The sequence below is a fragment of the Leptidea sinapis genome, chromosome 29, assembly GCF_905404315.1.
Source record: "Leptidea sinapis chromosome 29, ilLepSina1.1, whole genome shotgun sequence".
Classification (NCBI taxonomy): domain Eukaryota; kingdom Metazoa; phylum Arthropoda; class Insecta; order Lepidoptera; family Pieridae; genus Leptidea; species Leptidea sinapis.
The window spans coordinates 702,156-729,027 of NC_066293.1; the positions used below are offsets into that span (position 1 = coordinate 702,156).

The 26,872-nt window shown below is 37.6% G+C and overlaps 2 protein-coding genes across 2 annotated transcripts in view; one reads left to right on the forward strand and one right to left on the reverse strand.

Annotated features, from left to right (window-relative positions):
* The first annotated feature begins 268 nt into the window (after positions 1-268).
* LOC126973534 (1-phosphatidylinositol 4,5-bisphosphate phosphodiesterase epsilon-1-like) overlaps positions 269-26,872 on the forward strand; it is a 75,960-nt gene continuing 49,356 nt past the window's right edge. The window contains exons 1-4 of the mRNA XM_050820878.1: positions 269-376; positions 2,726-2,847; positions 4,802-4,922; positions 22,078-22,208. The gene's annotated coding sequence lies outside the window, so the exon portion shown is untranslated. The remainder of the gene's footprint in view (positions 377-2,725; positions 2,848-4,801; positions 4,923-22,077; positions 22,209-26,872) is intronic.
* On the reverse strand, positions 8,265-14,258 carry LOC126973245 (cleavage stimulation factor subunit 1). The gene is made up of 11 exons (XM_050820446.1): positions 13,926-14,258; positions 13,346-13,432; positions 12,692-12,795; positions 11,931-12,085; positions 10,945-11,036; positions 10,732-10,870; positions 9,842-10,002; positions 9,456-9,606; positions 9,121-9,214; positions 8,767-8,917; positions 8,265-8,402 (listed from the first exon to the last, which is right to left on the reverse strand). The coding sequence occupies exons 1-11, from the start codon at positions 14,000-14,002 to the stop codon at positions 8,312-8,314; spliced, it is 1,302 nt and encodes a 433-aa protein (XP_050676403.1). The 5' UTR covers positions 14,003-14,258; the 3' UTR covers positions 8,265-8,311.

Sequence of the window (26,872 nt, forward strand, 5' to 3'; positions counted from 1 at the left end):
AATTCTTATGTTAATTTGATCAACGTGCAACACATTTGTACTTCAACAAAATAACTAGCGAAATAAGAGGATTACCCCTTAATAAATTTTAAAAGTACTTTAAAAAAAACTCATTGAAAGGGGCCTTTTATAATGTTGCGTAAGCGATAATGTATATAACATCCAATATGAATAAATAAATAATGTTGTATCGAGCTGAAGACATCATTCCATTGTTTGGTTGTGTGGGGCTGAATGTGTTGTCAAGGTAGGAGTGTTGACAGGCGCGGCGTGGGATAGTAGCGGGCGCGTGGTGTCGCTGCCCACGCTGTCCAAGTTCTGCGAGTCGCGGCAGCACGAGCCGCGCTCCGAGCAACAGCTGCGGGACATCGTGCAGGTGAGCGGGACGCAGCGATCACCCGCTGTGGCATTACTACCACCCTTAACACTGATTGTCTCATGTTAAACATTTGAATTTAGTTCAATAAACCAATTGTTATTTATTAAGTTTACTACAATTTATTTGATTTCTCACTCTCCTGTGATTCAGTATAAAATTAATTTAACTTGTACCAAAACCTATGGATGCTGCTGTATTCGAACCCTCACTTCTAGGGATACACCGCAGTGCTCTAGCTACTAACATCACTACTGAACAGTTCAAAAAACACATTATGATTCATGGATCATGCGTTATTGACACGGCTTATTCATTGGCTTAGTGGTTTTACAGCGCCGGAGCGTATCCCTGGAGTCTATTTACTTTCGATAAATTAAATTTGAAAGCTTAACTTAAGTGTAAGGTGTACCAAAAATTAAAATGTACGGTAACCTCAATACTATACATTTTGGTCCTTCGAACCGGGTATGAATTAGTGATGGCAAACCATCTTACCGTAAAGATATTTCGTTAGAGCGTGATATTTGTTTTTTTACACGGTTGTATGTGTATTAGTGTACATTCACCTGGGCCTCTGCGTAAAAATGAGATGTATTAGACGTCAATATACACTGTGTTAAAAAACCCTGAGTGATAATTGAGGCGGATATGAAGTAGAATGTGGAGACACCACAAAAAAAATCAAAACCCCTTAGATTAAATGCTACAGTAAAGAGAACACTTCATATTAAATGGTTTCAAAAATCTTGGCAACCCCTGACCTATTATTCTACCAATTAACTAAGGTCATCGCCCTGAACTCAGTCCAATGGCGCGGAGCTAGCGTCAGCTGAGCGGTTTTTCAAAACTTTCAAACGTAAGGGCGGGGCCTCTGTGCTTTGACCGATGCCGCGATGCTGCCAATCGCGGAAATTAGAATTATCACAAAATTACACTCACTCAGATACTCGTCAGCTCGCGACTGGATCGGATGTGCAAATTTTGCGCCCGCGTCAATTCCGTGATTTTTGATGTTTTAGTGTTAGTTATAGTTTGTAAGTATTTGTGCGTCGTGTACTCGAATGAAGAATATTTTAACGTGCTTACGTATCTAGAGCGCAATAAATGTAAACGAACAAAATCAAGAACTTCCACTCGGTTTGATTTTATCCAGTTGTCACCTCGCAATGCTTTCCAGCGTCATCACATGCGACAGTACACTGTACACTACCGCCGAATTCCACCTTCGCACGACACGACCTTTGACACGCCACAAGTTACGATATCATCCCCACCATGTGGATGTGTGGCGGTTCTCCACAGTGCGGTTTTCAAGGATCTTTCTTCCATCCTTCAAAACTGTGGAATGAACTTCCTTGTGCGGGTTTCTGGGACGATACGATATGGGTACCTTCAAAAAAAGCGCGTTCACCTTCCTTAAAGGCCCTAAACGGTCCTCTAATTCCTCTGGTGTTCCAAGAGAATGAGAGCGGCGGTGATCACTTAACACCAGGTACGCTCGTGTGTCCTCCTTTTCCATAAAAACAAAAACCGTGTGGTGTCGTGGGACACCAGATAGGAACAAAGTTCCTTATTATAAAAATATTAATATCAAGTCCTATTCGAGGTATAAACAAAATAATTATTCAGTTTAATTGTGATCAATGAATCAAAAAACTACTTTGCAAAATTATCTTAACATCTTTATTTTATTTACAATAATTTATAAAAATACTACTTCTATGATGGGAGCGGGGCTAGATGAAGTAAGTAATATTTTAATTGTGCTTATACATGTAACAAGAGATATTTGAAGAGAAGACAATGAATTAACACTCCTGAATTCAAATACAAATATTTTTATTTAAAATAGGACTCAAAATCACTTATTGAACGTAAATCTACCACCGAAAACCATGTTTATGTTACCCATCCTGATTTTATTGAAAAAGTCACATCCGCTATCTTGGATCTTAAAATAGACGTCAGATTCGGAATCGATACTCCCGAAATCCTTGAAAATGATACCCATATTGATTTATCAATATTTCAAATAAACATTTCAAAGAAAAATTAAAAAATATATAAATTCCAAAAAAAACGGGTGGTCGTGGAAAAATGAAAATGGCCGCAGGCAGTGATGTCCTAACTTTTATAATTGGGTATTCGTACGTACGTTATTTCTCGTTTTTTTAACTTTTTTTAATGTTTATTTCCTGCAAATCGATATTTATTCGTACTCACTACATGATACCAATATACCCCTTAAGATAGTACAGGATTTTCCTGTATATTACGATTATCCAGTTGCGTGGTGTAAAATGTTCGTGACATTATTTGAAGCTCTTGTTCGTGTTCACGATGTAGAGACACGAGCCAGACCCCACGCTGCGGGCTGAGTGCTGCTTGTCTTTCGAGGGTTTCGTCCGCTTCCTCTCCGACGAGGACAACTACGCCTTCGTGCCTGAGCTACCGTCCACGACACTCGGGTGAGCACATACAACTAATACATTAGCCGACAATTAATATTAAGGAAGAGAAGGACACAAGACTGTAGGGGGCACGGTTAGTGAGCACCATCACACATATTTTCTTGCAACGAAAGAGGAATCACAGAAACAGGCGACACAGCAACACCTCCGAAGAAGTACCACCGTAGTAGTACGTGGCAGAATGTTCCTTAAAAGCCGTTCTGAGGATGAACGACACAGATGAGATGATGATGAGTGTTATTTAAGTTAATGGTGTGCCATGCGAAGTTGAAATTGAGCTGTAGGGATCACGTGAAACAGCTCTATGAAACACTGCCCGTGATAAATGCGGTATCAGACATACATCTCTACACAATGTCGCTTTATAAGATGGTATTCGATACTAAAGAAACGCTTTGCTTGAGACTACACGACAGAATTCAAGATTTCATCATGTCATTTGCCCTGTTTATCCTTGGGCGTAAAAAGATTAGGGGAGTTCAAAGGCTTTTCAATGTTGGAGTGTCACGTTGCCCTCGTATAACGACAGCACAACAGACAACGGGACAGTCTCCACAATATTAGTACCAAACTGGCTCCGCTACGTTTCGCATATATTGATGTCGAGAATCGGCACTCACCTCTCCATGACGTATGACAGCGGTCCTTATAGATTCTACCCCAGAAGGGTACAGGCTCTGTCAGAGTCGGGGAATTCCTGCACAAATATTTTCGCTCAAGTCGCCTGTCGTATTCTGGGGAGGGCACAGTACGGCTAATCACCGAGTCAACAACTCCACGGCACACCACTCCACTCTTGGATGCTTCCAATATGCATTGCTCTGCCGATGGCAGTTCTAGAGACACAGATACCTGCGTAACGCGTACATACGGCATACACGCGCCATGCAGGTCTCTCTCGGCAAGTTGTCGACCAGTGCCGGGAGAAACTTGTGTGTTCTATCGAGTCCTCTCTTGTAAAGGACGCGGAATGATGCAAAATGAACTTTGTTCAAATTTACCCTCAGAAGACTCAAGTTACGTGTGTTAACCACAAAAACGTTTTGTTTTTTTGTGGTTAACGCACGTAGAACATATGTCGTACTACCGACCGATCTTCGACAACCCTCGACTTATCGGTATCCCCCTTAGTACCGGAATACCACCAGTAATCGGGACTAGACGACGGCCAGTCATCAGCTCTGATGAAATCCGAAACGTTCGTTTCCAACCAAGACTGCGTAGACCGAGCTTTATTACCCGGCGCCGAGTCTTGCTGAAAGGACCATTCTTGGTTATTGTACATGGTGTTGTTAAGGGGCTTCACTACCTACTCAAGAATGGTATTTTGATATACTTGTGCCGATGTTTTGATACAGTTTTAACAAAAGTATGGCTCAGTCACTCCTTCATAGCTAATACCCCACCAAAACCATCACTGAAGTCAAAGTGCCCACATTGCACTCTGTCGACTTATTGGGAAGCTTCCTTAGAGCTTTGAGCTTAAATGCGGTCATTTTGTTAGTTAAAATGTTGCTGAATTGTAAAAATGTTCTGTACGCAAACAGAAATTTTCTGTGACCTGCCTTTGCGTACCGCTTTAGTAGTTGCTTCGATTTTACCACCCTATCCTTATAAGCCTATAAGGATACCAGGACTTGCGGCCGCAAGTCCTGAGTCATCTTTTTAAATACGTGACATGGTTCTAGATGCTATATTCATCTCCCGAGATAAAACCTTTTGCTTTCAGACAGTATTTCTTCAAATTCAATGCCTTACTACTTTGACCACCTTTTCCGTACGAACACTACGTGGACGGCCATATCTTTTTCTGTCACAAACAGATGAGGTCTCGTTGTAGCTATTAATAGCCTGGTACACAAACATTTTAATACCAAGCGTATGGAGAGTTTAAAAAATTGCATTTGGCTCCATACCTTCTTTGTGTAATGCAATCACAGCGATGGTTCAGGTCGGATGCCGGCGGGCAGCTGGCGGGTCCTCTCAGCCAGTACTACATCGCCAGCAGCCACAACACCTACCTCACCGGCCACCAGCTGAAAGGAGAGTCCTCAGTGGAGCTCTACAGCCAGGTGAGTGGACCTCACACCAGACCACTTACATTTTAAGAGATCCCTCACGACTGGGAATATAATTTACAAATAATATATATTTATTTTAACGCGTCTGGCGCTCTAGCTCAACGATTCTTTCTTAGTATTTCGAAAAAAAAGAGACAATACATTGGTTAATTAATTAATTGATTGTCTTGTGAGTGGATGTCATAATGATTCAATCCAGCTTTGCTTTTTTGACATCAACTCACAGCAGTCTTTCAAATCAATTCTCATTATATTTATCACATAAAATATGCAATATATAATATAATATATGCAAGTTTTAACAAGGAACGGTCGCTGAGGTTCTTAATATATTATCTGCCTAGACTGAAAGGTGAAGTTAAGCCAACATTTCTTCACTATCGAATTCAGATAAATTTTCGTGGACTTCCCGCTTACGAATTGTGAACACCAGATTTTTTTTATCACGCCAATGTAGACCCCCCCATCGAGTCTCTTTGGACAACTGATTAAGGTGATCTGGAGATGAATAGTTAATCAGATATACGGCAGTCAATTTTGATGTGAAACATCAGGCGAGGGTAAACCTGACTGTTGGCGTGGCGATACAGACAGTGGCCGACGCATCGCCACGCTATAACGTGGAATATATTATTATGTACTATATGTAGTCTATTTTGAAATCATTACTTGGATTTTTTTAATATTTCGAAACAACATTGTGTAAATAAAAATAAAATTGTCTGAAACTATTTCATATCAAGTTGATGACAAAATTTTTAAGGAATTTTATGAATATTACGGCATCTTTCTCCCCAATTTGTCAACAAATTGTCGCCCACGATTCTAAATTCAGAAGTTGACGGCAAATTGTCGGTATATTGGTAGCAACATATCTGACACCAACTAGTTGGTCAGAACCTCAGACTACCGGGGATCCTGTTATAAACTATACTTTTATGCACATTACGTGTAGGTAGGTACAGTAAAAGCTACTTATTCTCGCTTCCTTCATTCGCGTTTTCACTATTCGCGGATTAAAAAATTGTGACCCAATTCCTATATTCGCGGCTAAAGATTCTTTTATTCGCGGATGTAATCGGTACATAGTACATGCATATTATTAAAAAGAATTCCTACATAGTTGCATAATTGCGAATGGAATAGGATGAGATGGGTTCGAACAAATAGAATCAAGTGACATTCAGGACTTGCTTGAAATTGACTTAGAGGAAATGTTAAATTCACAGACCATTGAAGTAGAAGCTTCAACAAGCACTGGAAATGTGACATATAATTTGACAAATCTTATTGAAGGTTTAAGAATGACAAATGAGCTTTGTGAATTCTTTATGAAAATTGATCCGTCTGTGGAACGAAGTCTTATTTTAAGAGGCAAATTGCTAATGCCACTGCTGAATATCAGTTTGAACTAAAGGAGCTTTTAAAAACTGTTATGCAAGAAAAAATTACAAAATTCCTTAATCCTTAGGCAACCTAAGCCTGAAGATAATGATTGATAAGTATAATCAAAAACTTCAATTAAATTCTTTTTTTTTTAAGTTTGTGTTTTATTTTGTCACCTAGGAACGTATCCCTTATAATCCCATATAAATTACCATTCCGTATTCAGTTTCTGTATTCGCGGCATATTTACGGAACATATACCCTGCGAATAAAGAGCTTCTACTGTACATGATAATTTCAATGTTTCACATCTGCCCGGCGTCCCGTGACGGTTCACGTTTTTTTAATAAGCAGGTATGTATATGTTTTAGTTTAATATGGAGACTGGAACTAATTTTTTAAAAATCTATATTATATTTTATTCTTGTTTCTCGTGTTCTAAGAATATCACTACTTTGAGCAAAAGAGCCTGTACTGAGAATTAACAGTCAAAAAGTGATATGTATACCCGTAGATCTCTAGTTCGAATCGGGCTCGAACGACCAATGCTCATGGTACGTAAATAAGATCATATGCGAGTTAATAATATGTAAATTATTTTAGTCTTGATAAGTTGACAAGTTATTGTTTGTGTGGGAAATGTTTCTATATAATTACTACATACGACATTCCACACCTTGGGCGAAGTACCTACTTGGAGCGAGCGGCCCTGAATAAATAGAACATCTTACGTACTAACATTGATTGCGCGACACTTGTGTAGGGATGTCAAAATCGTATCTACAAACAAATCTTCGAACGATCTTTTGTTTGTCGCTTCGCTAATATGAAAACTATAAGACATATATAAGCCGCTGTGACTTTTTAATACCTCCTTATCAAAAGGTCACAAGGTAATCTATTTAATTTTAACATGAACACCTACCTGCCTGTAGGCGAGATTTACCTACCTGAGAAAACATTTACATTTAAAAATAAACTCGACATTTGATTTTCTTACTTAAAAATAATCTATAATTAATTATAATATAAATTACAATCAGTAAATAAGTCCCAAGTGGCGCGCCGCTTCCTCCTCTCCCACCGCACCACATCCTCCCCCTTGTTTCGTCTATTATTATAAATAGACTTACTTAATATATATTTTTTACTTTTTGTCTTAGGAATGGAGCGACGGTCCTTAGGCTATTTAATTATTAAATTTTATTATTATTTTAAATTAAATCAAACATATTTTATTTCATAGGTAAATTACATTTCACTTGAAATATGTCATTTTTTTCGTACAGCTCATTCGGAAGGCAGATTTCCTTAGAGAAGAACTAGCAAGAAACTCTAAGGTTGCTCTTTTCAAAACAGATTAGCTTGTTTTCGAGTCCCTGTTTTGAATACAATTTTCAAATCATTTCAATTTCAATACATTATGCAAATTCAATAAGTTAAGAGTAGATCAGATATTATGATATATTCTTCTAGTGTTTAATTATGTAGGCAGTGAGAGTCTTGTTACCTCAGGACGCAGGACGCTACGTGTGTGTCTCAGACGATTAGTTGTTAGAAAGACGCTGCAGCTGGAGGCTGCTGGTAGTAGCACTCCCGGACTACTGACACTTACCATCACGTGAACATTTGGTATTGATGATAACTGTTATGACGTACAAGTCAGCCGCCGGGACTGAACGAGAATCGTTTGTGTATTGAGTAACATGTTTATGTACAAAGTTTGTATGTAAATTGTTTGTTTGTAGTTACAACTGTCATTTCAAGAAGTCTACCAAAAATAATTCAAACAGCGGTTCTGCGTTGAATGTCATGTCGTAAGTATAAATAGGCACCATGTATCACTCGGGATGAGTGCGGTACTCGGACGTATGCACCCTCGTTACGAGCAGCTACTTTCTCGATTGTATCATAAATATTTGAAAAGGATATAAATAAAACACATAATAAGGCGGGTGGATGTTCATCCTCGTATATTTCCGGTGAGTTATATCTCAGTGTGTGTTGCGGCGGTACCAGAAGCGTGCGCGGTAGTCGTCGCTGCACGTGAGGAAGGCGGGCGCCGTGCCCGAGTGGACGATGTGTCTGAGGACGAGGGAGACACGACATTGAGAGAGAAAATATAGTATTGAGATCACTGCTGGAACGTAGCCCTTCATCAGAGCCAGGGCCAGTCTACAATACACTTAATTTACTAAATTTATTTCCTGCAAATATTGGCAAAATAAGTCAGCAGTGAATTGTCAATTTTCATACAATTGTGCACAGGCGAGGTCGCCCGACGACAGGTGATCACTGGTACTCAAACTCTCCGGTTCAGGGTGCAAACTGATTATGGAGGAATGCTATGAGGGTGTGAAAGTGAAACTCTTCGGAACTGATCTTGCTGCCGATTCTTTAAAAGAAACATATCTTAAAAGCCGGCAACTCTCAAGAGAGTCACACTCACCTGACGGCACCGTTGTGCCCCAGTGACATGAGCTGGCAGCGACTGGCGCTGCGCGAGTGCCACGTGCACAGCGACGTGGTGGCGGCGTCCGGGAACAGCACGTAGTCCTCCGAGTGGTTGAAGATGGCCTGCGCGGGGTGCTCCTGCTTGCCTGAGGAGGACGTGTAAATAACTCCTATTGGCTCCTTCCTATTGCTATATGACTATAGGCTTATAAAATTATTATAATTATGGATGTTATTGATTAGAAAATGCCTACCTATTATAATAATAGAAACGACGCATCTACCAGGCATGTAAACAATGGAATGTACGGTCCGTTCTTGTAAACCCGGTAATGTAGAAGTAACGTACCTGTGGTCCCCGCTCCCGTGTACTGGATGAGACAGCGACTGCTGGCCAGCTCCCACAGCTTGATGGAAGAGTCCAGCGCTGACGTCAGCAGGTACTGCATACACACACACACACATGGGACACTTGAAATAGTTTAAATCAAAGTTGGAAGACACGGTACATGTTATCAACGCACGTAGTTTTAGTTTATCATCTAAAAGCAGATAATCCAGCAAATAATGCGTTATAAATATCCAAAACTATTGGCAGCTTATTAACTTGTTCCAAGAATATGTCATGATGACTAAGAACACATAATTTTTAAGGTACTTCCAACTAGTGTTCAAATTTCGTACCTTGCTGTTCCTGGTGAACTCGACAGAGCAGATCTCGGAGCCCTCGTGCGCGCTGATGAATGTATTGAAGCAGCGGTTGGAGACGGTGTCCCACAGCTTTATGCTGCCATCAGCACTGCCACTCGCGAAGTACTTGCCGTTCGGAGAGAACCTTTATACATACATATTTAAAAAAATATTCGAAACTTCGCTAGGGGAAATGATTAAGGCCAATTATTCAATGATCCTTCAATGAGAATACAGTTTCTAACAAATATGAAACAAAAATTGTGCAGGATCTGATTAGAATTATATGGAATGGAGTAATAATTTTATGATAGTCGTCATTGATGGCTGTCATTTTTGAGATTTAACTTTGAATAGTGAATGAAGGTTGTAGAGCTCACTTGATGCAGTTGACTTGTCGCTTGTGGTGGTGCGAGAGGATGGGGCACACGAAGCACTGACCCGTGGTGACGTCATACAGCCGGATGACAGGGTGCGTGGTGGACGCTATGATGTGGTCACCCAGCGGGTGGAACGCCACGCACAGCACCGGCTCAGCATCCTAAAAAAATCCCAGTACTGGTTCATCCGGCTCGAAGGACCATAAACAAAATAAAATCAAAACTGATTCATTTAGACCAAAAAAAAATAGGTTATAAATCTCAAAGTTATACATTTTACCATTTACCAGAACTTCAGAAAAGTTGAGCATGAGAGAAGTAGTAAGAAACTTACAGCAGAATAAATATACACAGATTTAAAATTGATTTAGAATATTTCATCTTACACGAGTTAATTTAAAAATTAAAGTGAGTTATTATGTACATTCATAATCCACACACACTGTAAATATAACTATATGAATTATAAGCACAGCTCGTACACGTGCTAGTGATGCTGGATAAAACAGCACTTGAGTTTCGCAACAATGGTTTGTGAACAGATTCATACCTAATTGAAATGCATTTCATAAAACACAAAACTTATGATGATGTGATGTGTACTTTTTACTTTTGAGGTAATTCAAGAAACTTGAGAAGATTATAAAGTGTTAAACTGGAGATGTTTGTTTTATAAAATATTAATAAAAATCAATTCGAGTCCGTTACGTGACGACTGCGAAGGTAGACGTGGTGAACCACGTATTTCTTTAGATTGTCTTCAGAACCCACTGGTCCTGGTGTTTCCCAACTTCGTATTAAACCGTTGTGCTCTCGACGTCCATACGTTTCGTATTTTAGTTTAATAATCTGAAAAGGTGGCAACCTTACCTAAGAGAAGATCACCTCACCGTAATGCTCTTGTACGCTTTCTTAGCGGAAGCCTTTGTGATGTCGAACAGTTTGATGCAGCAGTCGCGCGAGGCCGACACCAAGACCTGCTCCCGCGGGTGGAAGTCCAGCGCCGTGATCTCGTCCGTGTGGTCGTACCTGCCGACAACTTGACACCATCACTAACACTCGCGCGAGGGTGACGTCACACAATGGTTCAGAGCGGCACTCACAAGGTCCTGATGACGGGGTGTCCTTGCTGCTCGCGGCCCGCCTCCACCTCCTCGGGAGCCGACTTGGCCAGCATCCGCTCCACGTCAAGGATCTGCAACAGTAAACAATGATAGCTTAGCTACAGATGCAGGCATATGAGCTTGAAGAAGAGCTTTCATCATCATTATTTGAGCCGGCAGAAGTGCCCACTGGCACAGCCCGGGTACGGTGGCTCAGGCAGCAGGTCAGTGACGTACCTTGATACTGGCGTCCACGCTGCCGGTGGCGACCAGCTGGCCGCCGAGCTATGTGCCCACTGGCACAGCGCGGGTACGGTGGCTCAGGCAGCAGGTCAGTGACGTACCTTGATACTGGCGTCCACGCTGCCGGTGGCGACCAGCTGGCCGCCGAGCTATGTGCCCACTGGCACAGCGCGGGTACGGTGGCTCAGGCAGCAGGTCAGTGACGTACCTTGATACTGGCGTCCACGCTGCCGGTGGCGACCAGCTGGCCGCCGAGCTATGTGCCCACTGGCACAGCGCGGGTACGGTGGCTCAGGCAGCAGGTCAGTGACGTACCTTGATACTGGCGTCCACGCTGCCGGTGGCGACCAGCTGGCCGCCGAGCTATGTGCCCACTGGCACAGCGCGGGTACGGTGGCTCAGGCAGCAGGTCAGTGACGTACCTTGATACTGGCGTCCACGCTGCCGGTGGCGACCAGCTGGCCGCCGAGCTATGTGCCCACTGGCACAGCGCGGGTACGGTGGCTCAGGCAGCAGGTCAGTGACGTACCTTGATACTGGCGTCCACGCTGCCGGTGGCGACCAGCTGGCCGCCGAGCTATGTGCCCACTGGCACAGCGCGGGTACGGTGGCTCAGGCAGCAGGTCAGTGACGTACCTTGATACTGGCGTCCACGCTGCCGGTGGCGACCAGCTGGCCGCCGAGCTATGTGCCCACTGGCACAGCGCGGGTACGGTGGCTCAGGCAGCAGGTCAGTGACGTACCTTGATACTGGCGTCCACGCTGCCGGTGGCGACCAGCTGGCCGCAGGCGCTGAAGGCGCCGGCACGGCACGCCATCTTGTGTGACGTCACGTACGCCGTCTCGTAAGTGGCGGGCTCGGGCGCGAGCGAGGACGCGTCCATCTCGAACTCCAGATCTACGACGAACATCATGTTCATGTTCTATACATATGGGCGGTATATTTTGTACCTAAGTGTGTTGAATGAATGTGATGGACAGCAAATTCAAGAAGAAAATTAAAAATTCGTTAATTATGTCAAAAATGTCACTTATAGCCATTTACAATCACTTTGAAAGAAATGTTTGTGAAGTGAAGTTTGAAAGTCTTTTAAATCCATATATCATCTTCATTTTATCATAAAATCACTGCAATAAGATGGACAAAAAAACGTTAAAACAGCTTAAAGTACAGTATTTACACTCACTGATATTACATGTAAATTGTATCCACATAATAATTATTTTATTAGGAAATATATATAAAATTAAACTTTTATTACCAACAAAAGCAAAGTTCCCAAAGAAAGGATGATATTAATGTATATTATTATTATTATTACTGTAAACATTTTAAGTAAGAAGAGAGATAATATATTGTAATTGAATTAAATTTTAATTTTCTTTTTTTTTCTTTATTGATTTAGGGGCTGTTAAACCTTTAATTTTCTTGTGAAAATATATAAATATATAGAATTCCTGTAACAGCACTGGTAGGGCTAGCAACAGAAAACTTGTTTATTACCAAGGCCTGTGGTGCCCAGAAGATGCTCAGCACCACTGGAGGCCGCGAGACGGTCCCGTCTCTCCGGCTCATGCTGCAGTCCCACCATCATGACATTTAGAAGTCTGAAATTTTTTAAGGATAATATTATCATTTAACTTGACTCCAGGCAATTCCAAGTGCAAACTCAACAATGTTTGTATTTGGAATGGACTGCAAGTGTTGTGACATCCCAGCATAAGACAGACAGAGGTATCATGTTAAGTAAAGGTATGTTAGTGCTACCATCTATGATGATCTGGTAATAATAATACATTCTGTGTGAAAGATTTAAGTTGAAGTTCTTAAAATGATTGAATATCTTGATATATAAGTCATTCTATTTGATATATAATTGTAAAAGTAATGTAATACATTAGTAAAACGTTTTTCAACCACTTGATTTTGCATCAAATAAAGATAACATTGGCACTAATACCTCCACATAGACTGAGAATATACTTCCAAACCAAAATTTATGTTTTTGTATTTCTTTGCAGGTGTGAGTTGGTTTCTTCACTGTAATAAACTTAATAATATTAAACTGATTCAATATTAATTTAAATTGAAAACACAATAATATACTACATATGGATCTTAGTCCTAACGCTACTGAGTGTTAATGTAACTACTAACCTATCACTGGGTGGACATGGTGGGTCTGCATGCACCGCAGCTGACAATGATGCTGCAATAGGCTGGTATCCATCATAGTACAGCTGACTGAAATATAACGACAAGAATAAACCAAATAATGTCTCATATGTTAAAAATTATTATAAAAGTGCACCACAAATCCATATCTATTTTATTTATGTACTAATTTGGAAAAGTAAATCAAGCTATACTTAGTTAAATGTGATTATAATATAAACTCAATATACACAATATGTGGAATATTAAAGTCAGTCTAAGTTGAGGGACCTTTACGAATTTATTTGTTACATTTAATTTACTACCTTATATAGTATGTAGTTATATAAAATAAGAGTACAATGTTTATACATTATAAAATATTTATTATAATGTCACTAGGATACATTTTATCAAATTATAACCAAAATATGTTGCAGTAACCTGTTAGCTAAAAATACAATGAAAATACAATAAGGATTTCTACATAGAAACATTGGATATACTTTTTATATAATTATAAATGTGGAAAACTATTTATCAAAAAAGTTTTGGTTATGTTTGTCTATAAATATCTGTTTACCTGATAATCATACGATAAAGCAACTCTCTATTCTTCACAACGTTCTTTGTATCAATATCACCTGTAGTTTCCTTCATTTTATTTTAATACTAAACTTATGAGATAAACAACTAAGTTACGATTTCTCAATAATAAAAAAACACCAACAGTGTACACCGGCAAAATACAAACACAACGAATTACGAAAGTCCAAATAGGTGCTGACTGCTGATTGTTTTGACTTTTGACGTTTGGTATAACTAATAATTATTGTCAAAAACTTCTTTGTTACTTTGACAGATTTAAAATATCTATGGTGATGCAATATTTACAGTCACACAAAAAATATGTAACACCGATCCTTGTCAATTCGTGACAATGAGTGGTTAGACTAGTGAGATCCTGAAACAATCATTCTAAAATCAATACAAGCGTTCATGCGCCATGGGCTAAGGCTATAGATAATACACATAAATAGAGGTTACTGTCCTGCGACTTGCGAGTAATGTTTAATGCGATTTCACTGAACACGGGCGCTAATACGTTTGATGTGCAATCATTGCACTGCAATGTGCTTTAAAAATATCGTAGACACCGCTGTTTAAGTAACTTTGTTTGGTAAAAGCTAAGCTCAAATCTATAAATTTACATCATAGTATCAACGTTTACTAATTATAAAATTTACATACTAAAAAAACCATTCGATATTGAAATATCATCAGAAATGCGTAACACGTGAATTTCAAGCGTTTTATTAAAGTGAACAATAATTTAAATTCATATTTAGGTACACTTATAATATAAATCCCACAACTTTTTGAAATTTACAACAAACAGTGATACGTACTACAAATTAAAAATAACTAAGTAGGTACCTACTTACCTAGGCACTTGTATATTTATTCCAGTTGTTATGCAACCTACCTGAATCTCGTTACACATCCCAATTTAAAACTATTTGGCGATTTGCTAATCATCCCGCCGCTCTCACCTCTCGCCTGGAGATGTCGCGCGTGCGACACAAGTACATCTCACCTATAACTGTACTGTGTGTATCACAGTGCAGTTATAGGTGATATTTACGTTGTTACCTGCCTTGGCTGACCGGCTTCAAAAATAACAATAGTTGAAACTAGAATTAAATTAATTAGATTGTATAAAATTACGCAATTGTTTTTTACTTTTTAATGCATATTATATTTATTGTTTTGCAATAGTTCTTTTGAGGTCGGTTCTTTTTGTGTTAAAAAATTTAAATTTAAAATCTAATGTAAAAATACAGTCACAATTACACGCGTTTTAGTCCTTTGAAAGTGTTTAAATAAAAAGTTTATTTATAAATAAGAATTCACTTCACCTTCTTGGAGCTCCATTATTTCCTGTTTCAATTCCAACGATCTTAGATATCATATTAAAAAAATTAATAACGTTTCGGACAGATTTTATTTTATTTATTTATTTATTTATAGCTTTGTTTCCTTACATCTATACATTAAGATATTTACTTATAAATTGTATTTGTTAGTATTCACTATTTTAAATAAAAATATAAATTTTGTTATTATAATTAGTTATTAATTTCGACATAAGGACCGCCTTTAGCAGTAAAAGCCTCCTCCATTGATTTCCACTTGTTCCTGTCTCTTGCAATTCTTGTCCACATCTTTCCTGCTGTTTCTACTATGTCATCGCTCCATCTCTTATTAGGCCTGCCTTGATTTCGTTTCCTATTTATAGGGTACCAATTCGTTACTACTTTGGACCATCTTTCGTCTTTTGTTCTTTGTATATGTCCAGCCCATTTCCATTTTAAACGCAGAACAGATAAGGCTACATTTTTTGATTTTGTTTTATTTCTTATTGTGACATTTTTAATTTTGTCTCTTATTCTTAGCCCCATATAACTTCTCTCAATTCCTCTCTGACAAACTTTAATTTTTTCTAAGTTTCTATAGGTTAGAGGCCATGTCTGACAAGCGTAAGTGAGGCATGGCATTAAACAGGTCTCCATAGCTTTTGTTTTAAGCTTCGTTGGCAAATTTGATTTGAAAATTTCCTTCATCGACCAGTATTTATTCCAAGTGCTTTTACTTCTACGTTCTATTTCTTTCTCATTGCAGGATTTGAAGGATATTACATGCCCTAGGTAAATGTAATCGTCAGCATATTCAATAAATTTTGCATTAAGACTTATAGGTACCTGTTCTCTGTTAGTCATTATTTTTGTCTTGTCTTGATTTATTTCGAGGCCCACTTTCTTACTTTCTTGGCAGAGTGAGTTTATCATAAATTGCATTTCTATTGCATCTTCTGAGAATAATACAATATCATCTGCAAACCTGAGGTGTGAGAGATCTTTGCCGTGAAGTTGGAGCCCTTTATCTTCCCAGTTTAGTGCTCTGAAGACTTCCTCTAAAACAGACGTAAAAAGCTTCGGTGATAGCGGGTCTCCTTGTTTTACTCCTCTTCCTATTTTGAATGATGGTCCTGGAGTATCTAATTTAATTTTGGAAGTATTTTTTTCATATATCTCTTTGACTATGTCAATGTAATTTGTATTTATGCCTTGCATGGACAGAGCTTTCCAAATTGAGTTATGAGAGATTGAGTCAAAAGCTTTGCTGTAATCTATGAAGCATATGTATAGTGGTATATTGTATTCACAGTATTTCTCTATGATAATTTTCACTGTGTTGATATGGTCTAATGTCGAAAAACTTTGTAGAAATCCCGCCTGCTCCACTGACTGATTTTCGTCCAATCTTTTAGTTAATCGTCTTAATATTGTTTTCGAGAATAATTTGTATATACACGAACTGAGGCTGACGGGTCTATAATTGGAGATGTCTTTTGAATCGCCTTTTTTGAATAGTAGTACTATATCCGTGCTTGTCCATTGTTTTGGTATCTTTTTCGTTATTAAAATAAGATTAAATAGCTTAGTTAATGGCCTAATCAGTGTATCTTTTCCAGCAGTGATCATCTCGTTAGTAATTCCATCTGGTCCGGGGCTTTTATCAAGTTTTAACGTTTTTATTGACATTTCTACTTCACTTTCGAGGAACAATGGAATTTCTTCGCATATATTTTGCTTCAATTCAAAATATTCCTCAGGAGATTCTGTCGGCATGTATAGTTTTTTAAAGAAATTTGTCGCAACTTGTACTAATTCTTTCCTATTTGTGACTACTGCTCCTGTTTCTGCCCGTAATTGATTCATCAGTTGTTTGTTATTACTTAAATGCTTGTTTGCCTTCTTGACTGCTCCTGTTTTTTTCAAATAATTTTCTATAATGCCACATCTATATTTTTTCTATTTCTCTCTATTTTCTTTTTAATTCTTCTATATATTTTACTTAGTTCATGTTTTTCTTCTTTTGTTTTGTTTTCTTTTTCCCTTAATATATGTTTTCGTTCATATAGTTCCATTACCTCTTGTGTCATTATTTCCTCCCTTCTATTTCGCACTTTCTGTGGGCGTGAAGTAATTTTCACACTCTCTAGAATCATTTTTTCAATACTGTCGTAGTAAGTTTGTACTGAAGTACTCTCTGTGTCTTCGAATTTAGAAAGATGTAAGCTGTAGTTTTTGCAGTCAAAGTTGTTTGAAAGTTTAGTATTGAATTTACATCTTGACTGCTTTCTAACATTTATGTTGGTAGTCATCCTTACTAAGCGGTGGTCACTTGGATGTTTTAAGTTACTGATGACATTGCAGTTTAGTATAATTTGCGGCTTGTTTGTAGCAATGAAATCTATCTCATTTTTAACTGTATTATCAGGTGATCTCCATGTCCATCGTAGCTTATGTGGTTTCTTAAACATTGTGTTCGCTATTTTCAGGTTGTTTTGAAGACAAAATTGGACAAACCTTTCACCTCTTTTGTTTCGCTTGCCATATCCGTATTCACCCATTATGTTCACTTCTCCATCTCTACGTGATCCGATTTTCGCATTCATATCGCCTAAAAGTATTAGGTTTCTTTTGCTGTTTTCAATAATTATTATTAGATCTTTATAAAATATTTCTATTTCTTGTTCAGTTGAGCTAGAGGTGGGTGCGTATACTTGTGCTATCGAATATACCTTTCCATGAATATCTACGTGAATTATTGCCGCTCTTTCGGATATTCCAATGAAGCTTACAACCTGAATATTGTTTCTCTTTTTAACCATAAATCCTACTCCGTTTTTGCCTTTTGTTTCTCCATAGCAATACAATTGGTATTCTTTTCGATCTTCAATCGTATAACCTTGTCGTCTTGTTTCACAGATACCTATTATGTCCCATTTAATATTTTCTACTGCGTGTTCTAATTCTATTATTCGTATCTGGTTCACAAGTGACCTTACGTTAAAAGTAGCGATATACAGTTTGTTGTGGCTTTTATAATATTCGTTGGTTAGATTGTCTTTATTTTTATGTTTATTAAGATTGGGGAAGTTTCTTATTGTTGGAGGGTTTTGGTCTACTGACCCCGCGGTGACCAGCCGTATTGGGGTCGCCTGTTTACATAAATTAGTTTCTGTCTGTTGTATGGAGGGGGCTTCTGACCTTCATGCTTCCTTAGTATTTGTTATGTATGAAAACATAGAGTTTTTGGTCGTTTTGTGTTTTTTCGGTGCTTGTTTTTTGTCCCTCCCGTTTTGGGGTTGATCATTTTGTGGAGTGTCATTGTTTACTGTAGTTTTTTGCAAAGGAGATTCTGATAATTGTCTTTTTTTGAAGTTATTTCCTTTCTTGTTTTCTTTTATTACAATTTTATCGTATTGTATGTATGCCTTATTTCCTTTTTCTATTTCTTTTTGTAATTGTATATTCAGCTCTTTTCTAACCTCCAAGATTTTGGGAGGGAATTCTTGCTTAATATAGATATTTGTTCCTTCTAGCATTTTTTTATTTTGTAAAATAGTTATTTTCCTTTTAAGAGTAGTGAATGCAACGGAAATCGGTCTTGGGTTAATTCCTTTCTTTCCTAATCACCTATTTGATTCTATTTCGTATTCTTTAGTGTCTGTTTTCATGTTGTTGCTAACAATGTCTAAGATTTTTCTTTGAAGTTCGAAATAGGATTTTTCTGTTTCTGGAACTCCAAAAAAAGGAGGTTTTTCTGAACGTTGCATTTTTCTAATTCATATAATCTCTTTTCTTGGGAATTTACCTCTACACGCAATTTTTCGACATCCTTGTTCAAGTTTTCCAATTTCTGGTCTATGTGCGACTTAATATTAGAAGTAATTTTATCCTCACATTGTGCTAATTGCATTTCCATTGATGATAGTCTTTTTTCTATTCCAGTTTTCATTTCCAAAATAATATTTTTTAATTCTTCCATTTTATTAACTTATATTTCAGTTGTTATAAATATATTTTTGCTTATATTTAAATATATTCTCACAATCTATTTTACAGTATGTACATTTAACCATTCAAGAAAGAAAAATAAAAAATAAAACCCTTTGCCGACCGAGATTAGAACTCCCGCCTTCGCGTTAATCGTCCAACTTTTTCAGTTCGTGCGTATAACCATTCATCAAACGATTCAATGACAATTACGTTGAATTAGCAGTACTATAGTTTTAAAAGTCACTGTGAGGGTAATTTTAAAAATGGACGGTCATTAATAGCACATTAAAAATATATATTGTTTACAAAATGTTTCTACCTTCACACTTTTTATGTAATGACTTAATTTGTAAAACTCACTTGTCTGGTTGTATTATCACACTGGCACACTATAACTATGCTTCACTATTAAAATGTTTGGTGAGTACATATATTTTAGTTAACTCAGGTAAATGTTATGAAAAGAAAAAAACAAACTACAAGTCCAAAGGGCTAAGCACAAATGTTTTAAGTTGTGTTACGTACCTATAGCATTCTTGATTTAGAGCTTACTTCTCGTTTCACTACTGCACATATTATTCTTATCACTTTAATATATTAAGATTTATTGGTTTGAATGAATTTTTATGTTATGGAGCACTTGATGTTATATAGGAGAAGGCCTATATACGTACGTGTCGGAGCGGATGCTTGATTTATGCGTGTTTAATTACTTGTACACTGTTCTTGAGCTTTGCCCACAATATATGGTGTTTTTCACTTATTTAGGTTATCACTGCACTTAATTTCAGTAAATAATTGAACTTATTTGCATTTTTAGTCTAACAATAACTACGGAGTCGATGTTTACCGTGGCACACTAGCGCCCCCTTCTTCGGACAGATTACTTAAAATTAATTCTCATATGGCTTTAACTATTATTCGGTCTTGTTTATTTGTTCCAAAATTTACGTACCTCTTAAGGTCTAGCCCGTCATGGAAATTTCCAAATTTACTTGATGTAATTGATATTACACAAACAAAATTTGAAAAACACTATTTTATGAACGATGCGGGACTCGAACCCACGACCTCCGGCGTTCCGTGCCGGTGCTCTAACCAACTGAGCTAATGATAATAAAACTAATAATAATAAAAATAATGAGATAATAAAACTAATAAAGTGTATTAATACTAGAAGTGAGGGTTATCACTTTAAAAACATAACATATTGTTTAGATTTACATCTCAAGTCAATTTCCTAATATGCAAATATTGGGATTGAGCAGGTTAGCAACTGTAAAGTAGATCCTGAGAGTTGAACAAAGCATACAAGATTTTATAACGATCCGTTACTCGAACGGTTAGCTCAATTGATTAGAGCACCGGCACGGAACGCTGGAGGTCGAGTCCCGCATCGTTCATATTTTTTTTTCAAATTTTATTTGTATGTTAATCCTAGAAGTGAGGGTTATCACTTTAAAAACATAACATATTGTAATTGATATTTCACTTAAAAATATTTTAGAAACCGTTTTGAATTGCACGTTTACAGATCGTGCATGGTCTCAAGACTCTTTGCCGATACGGTTTGGTACTTTGGGTGCTCGCAAAGTTTCGGGCGTTGCCTTACCAGCATTTCTATCTTCTGTTCATAGTGCGCAGCCTTTGGTTACTGGAATTGTAAATGATGTACCAGGTTACTCAGAGATTTGAACGAAGCTAACAATGCTTGGCTAAATATTGCAAATATTCAAAATTTTCCAGACGATTTAAAGTGTCAAAAAGCATGGGACACACTTCTTTGTAAGTCAGCCTTTGATGATCTTTTGATCGCATCTACTGACAGAACAGAGCATGTTCGTCTTTTGGCCGTGACACAAAATGAGTCGGGCTTTTGGTTACAAGCCTTGCCTTCTGCGCCGATTGGAACGCTACTTGACAATATGGCATTGTCAATATGCTTATCACTCCGGCTAGGTATAAAACTGAATGAACCACATCAATGTAGATGTGGAGTTCAGGTAGATGCTCTTGGACGTCACGGGTTATCCTGCCTAAAATCAGCAGGCCATATCAGTCGTCACGCCAGCATTAATGAAGTCATCCGCAGGGCATTTGCTGCTCTTAATATACCAGCTGTTTTAGAGCCAGATCGTATTACCCGCCGTGATGGCAAGCGTCCTGATGGATTGACGCTGGTGGCGTGAGCACGGGGAAGGGCGCTGATGTGGGACGCGACTTGCGTCGACACTCTGGCTCCGTCTCATGTCTAGGTTACGTCAGTTGGTGCTGTTGCTTCGACTGCCGAAGACGGCAAGCGTCGCAAATATGTTGGTCTCAGTGAGTCATACATCTTAGTGCCGTTTGGTGCCGAGACACTTGGCCCGTGGGGCCCAGAGGCACGGAGAATGTTCAAAATACTATCTTCGCGCCTCAATAAGGCTACTGCAAACCCAAGCGCTGGCAGCTATCTCGGTCAACGGATCAGCCTAGCTATCCAACGCGGAAATGCTGCCAGTATTCTTGGTAAGCTTCCACGTAATGATAGTTTTAATTTTATGTAGTCATAGTATTGTAAATATATTATAACTATAGATTATAGACTAGATTTGTTTTGTTTGAAATTTTTTTATAAAAGAGTATTCCCAAAAAATATTTTCTAAAAAAACATTCAATAGAATGTTGATTAAAAAACATTTCCAAAAAAAGAAGCCCTATCCTCGCCCATAAATGTTTCATATGAAAATTGAATTGTGTACCTGCACCCAATTTGAACCAGTTTGCGTATGTCTCAACTTGTGATAATTATCATAAAATTGTTGCATGGCGGGCTGGCGGCGGCAGGTTCTGCTGACGGGCTGCCGCTGCGTGGAGCTGGACTGCTGGGACGGAGACGACGGCAGCCCGGTGATCTATCACGGACACACCTTCACCACGAAGATCCCGTTCCGGAGGGTAGTGGAGACTATCGCCAGGTTACAACATTTTTATTATTTTCCACAACATTTTGAAACAAACTAAATTTGCAAGTTAAATTGGATAATGTCTAAACTTGCTCTTAGGTCGTACCATCAAAACTATTATTTAAAAGAGGAACAAACTGGAATCTGTATATAAAACAATAATTGACAAACAAATAACAAACTTCGGTTCACAAACGTCGCGAGTTTCAGACAAAATCATAGTCATGAGATATTAATTGAGAATCTCTTTCTATTTGGAAGTGGGATGAAAAAAAATATCTATGACATAAAAAAGATATCAAAGATCCTACATTTCACGATCCGTGAAATGTTAGTAGAATTATAAGAAGATTGTATGTGTGTTCTAGCATAGGTATAGGTAGTAGCAAAGAGTGAGGTGTGGTGTAAGTCTATGTCTAACGCTATGTGTTCTATGTCGGTCTATGTATTGATTCGGTAACGAGAAATCGTAGCGTTGTAGCTATGGTTGTAGATACTTACCACAGAGCCGCATTTGTTTTATAATATATTCAATAATACATCAATGATGCTTCTTTGAAGGCCGTACTCATGTGTCCGTTCTTTAGGTAACGTGTGGTACCTATATAATATAAAAATAAATAAATAAAAATTCTTTATTGGTTTTAACAATTTCTCCATAATAAATAGTGGCAAGAACCTCCTGTTAAGCGTATTAAGAATGCTTGTGCCAGGAGGCTCCGCTCTTTCTTAGCCTTAAAATTACAAACTTAGAGAACATAATAATATTATAAGTACTTATGTGTGTGTGTTAGCGTATGTGTTGTAAGAGCAATTCAGTATCATCATAATTTAGTGGTAGTATATAAATCTATAGAGTCTTGTTTTTATGTCATTTTGTATTATAACTGTCTATAGTCTATTAGTCGGCGACAGCAAACAAAAACTAAGTACAATAAACATAAAGAAAACAACAGAAACAACTCCCCCAAGCCGACTGGTCATCGTGGGGGAAGAAAACCACAACCCTCTAAAGAAAGAAAAAAAATCCTCGAATATAACCACTGATATACACATTGCTACATACAATGTAAGATCATAACGAACTGATGAGAAGCGTCTCGAACTCGAATTCGCTCTATCAGAAGTAAAATGGGATATTATTGGCATCAACGAGATGAGAATGTTTGGGGAAGGCATAGAAGACCATGGGAATTACATTTTATACCACAAAGGCGAGACACCAGGTCTGTACGGCGTAGGGTTTTTAATCAAAAAGAGACTCGCCAATAACATCGAACAATTTAATGGTATATCGGAAAGAATAGCAGTCTTGGATATAAAGATGCCAATAAAGAACAATGAGAAATGGTCTATAATTCAAGCATACTCGCCAATTGAATCAAACAAAAAAGAAGAAATACTAAAAATTTAAAGATTTTATGACGATCTACGAAAAGCTGTTCTAAATTCCCACAAAAATGTTATCGTAATGGGCGACTTTAATGGTAAAAATGGAAAGCGTAATAAGAAGAGTACACTGTAGGGAAATACGGAACAGGTAAAAGAAGTGAAAATGGTAACAGATTAGTCACATTTGCTATAGAAAATAAACTGAGAATTTTGAACAGTATTTATCAAAAAAAAAACAAAAAGGTGGACTTGGATTTCCCCAAATGGACTGCACAAAAATGAAATTGATTTCATCATGTCTAACAATACGAACATTTTTCAAGATGTATCAATCGTACATAGCTTAAATGTTTCACTCCGATCATAAAATGGTTCGTGCTAAGTTAACAAGCACGCCTATAAAAAGACGCAGAAGATTTAATAACGATAATGGAGCCATAGTTTGTACCGGAAACAGCGACCACCATTTAAATAATGTACATAAATTAAAAGAATATACTGAAATTATAAATATGCCCACTCAGGCTAAATACGAACAATTTATTAACCTATTGAAAACAGAAACTAGTAAAGTAAATGCTAAGAGCAAAAAAACAATGTCTGTTGAAACACAATGTCTTCTACAGGAAAGAAAAGAGCTATTACAGAATAATCAGAAGAAAAGTAACCGTTTCAAAATATCAGAAATCAGTAAAAAAATAAATGTTAGTATTAGAAAAGACAAGAAAAATAAGAGGCTAAGTACATTAAAGAAACACATTGAGAGAACTGGTGGAGTCAAAAAAGCATTTAAAGAACTAAACCACAAAAAAGATTGGATGCTAAGGGTAAAAAAGGATGGAAACTATACAAAAAAAAAGGTCAGAAATTCTCAAACTAGCCACGAATTATTTTCAAAATTTATACCAAAGAACAAACTCCCAAGAAGTGAAAGACTTAAGTAACGGAATAGACTCTGAAGATATACCGAAAATACTAGAGGCTTAAACAATAAGAGCAATTGATAGTCAAAAAAGAGATAAAGCACCCGGAATTGATCAAGTAACAAATGAAATACTTAAATCTACTATTTCGGTAAGTGCTCCTATATTAACGGACTTATTTAATGAAATTATAGAGACTGGAATAATTCCCAAAGACTGGATGAAATCAACAATAATATTGCTACATAAGAAGGGAGATAAAGGTGAAATAGAGAACTATAGACCAATTAACTTGATGTCTATATAAAGTTTTCTCAAATATAATTCTATTCAGAATTACCTCTACACTTGACTAAAATCAACCGAAAGAGCAGGCAGGCTTCAGAAGCAAGTATTCAACAGTAGATCACATCCATGTTCTTAGACAAGTTTTACAAAAATATAAAGAATATAACAAATCATACTATCTGGGATTTGTTGATTATAATAAAGTTTGACTCCTTGGAGCACGGATATATCTGGCAAGCACTACATAGACAGGGAATACAAGAGAAGTATATACAAATAATTAAAAATATTTATTCAAAAAGTACAGCGCAAGTTAGGCTCGAAACAATTGGTGAAGAGTTTCCTATAGAGAGAGGCGTCCGCCAGGGTGACCCAATTTCACCGAAGTTGTTTTCAGCGGCCCTAGAAATGATCTTCAGAAACCTAGAATGGGATATGAATGCAATCAACATCAATGGCGTAAAGCTAACTCACCTTCGTTTCGCAGATGATTTAATCTTATTCTCTGAATGTCCAAAAACCCTTGAGCAACAAATGTTACAACAACTGTCAGATCAAAGTGCCATTGCAGGACTTTCGATGAATACAAATAAAACAAAAATTTTGACCAATGGTTCGCAATCCTATAACATCACAGTAAATAAGAAACAAATAGAATATGTAAAGTATTATATTTATATTTATCTAGGTCAGCTTATAGCCGCAACTGACACCATGCCTAAAGAAATTGATAGAAGGATAGCCAACACCTGGAAATTTTTTGGTCTCTTAGCGAGATTGTGAAAAATGTAGATATGCCAATTAAAGAAAAAAGAAAAGTATATAATACCTGCATTTTGCCATGTCTAACGTATGGTTGCCAAACATTTACAGAAAAGTTGTTGAAAAAAATCGAAATCTGCCAAAACGGAATTGAAAGAAGTGTTATTGGAATTAAAAGAAGAGATAAAATAAAAGTAACAAAAATTAAGAGTACAACTAAATTCAAAGATGTCAAAACTGTGTGCAAAACATTAAAGTGGAAATGGGCAGGACATATGCTACGTGACAAAAGCGAAAAATGGACAAAAATCATAACGGAGTGGTATCCACGAGAATGCAAAAGAAGCAAAGGGCGACAAATAAAACGATGGGAGGATGACCTTAAGAGAGTGGCTGGCCCAGAATGGATAGGAATGGCGAGAGAGAGAGAACGATGGAAGTCTTTGGAGAATGCCTATGTCGAAGGACAAGCTGTTAAGAAAATAGTAAGCAATTAGTTAAGGACATATATTTAGAAAATGTTATTGTTAGTAACAGCAATAAAGGCTTATTTTATTTATATAGTCTATTAATTAATATTGTTACATATTATGTGATCAATGTGTTTATTTTATTATATTACTTTTATAGCTCACTGAAAGAAATACCTACCACTTATGTCTGTTTGAGTGTATGTCCTACTACACCGGAGTTTTTAAATGACCCCGAGTGAACGTGATATAAATATAACACAGCCAAAGTCGCATGCAATAGCTAGTATCAAATTAATATTTGCCTGCCCTTGGCACTTATTAGATACAATATGTAACGCCCTTTCTAATATCTATTAGACATAAAAAACACAAATACGGCGTTGACAATTTTATTCGTCAGTCACTACAACAGGTAGGTACAGACCGTTTGGGTTCTAGGAGGTCGGGATCAAAAGCTATTCTGGTTCGAACATTGTGCATTGAATTGAGTCACATTGAAAAAGAGGTTTGTTCACTAGAAGGTGACATGACGGTCCCGCCCGACCGCCCGTCACTCGCGCGTCTCCTACTAGTAGAACATTATAATATGATACCTTTTTACTCGTGGACCCAGCTCTAAAATTGAAGCAGACGATGTTACATCTATAAGTATGTTATATATTGGTACCAGAGTATATCCATCCAATCCACTAAATAATACGGGTAAAGTATTTATCACAGTTAGCAACTTGGAATGAGATGTATACAGCAGCTTTACGATTCCCTGTACGTACGTTAGATATTGTAATTAAGTATTAACTATTGTCTAATGTCATAAACAGTACAGCTATGAAGTGAG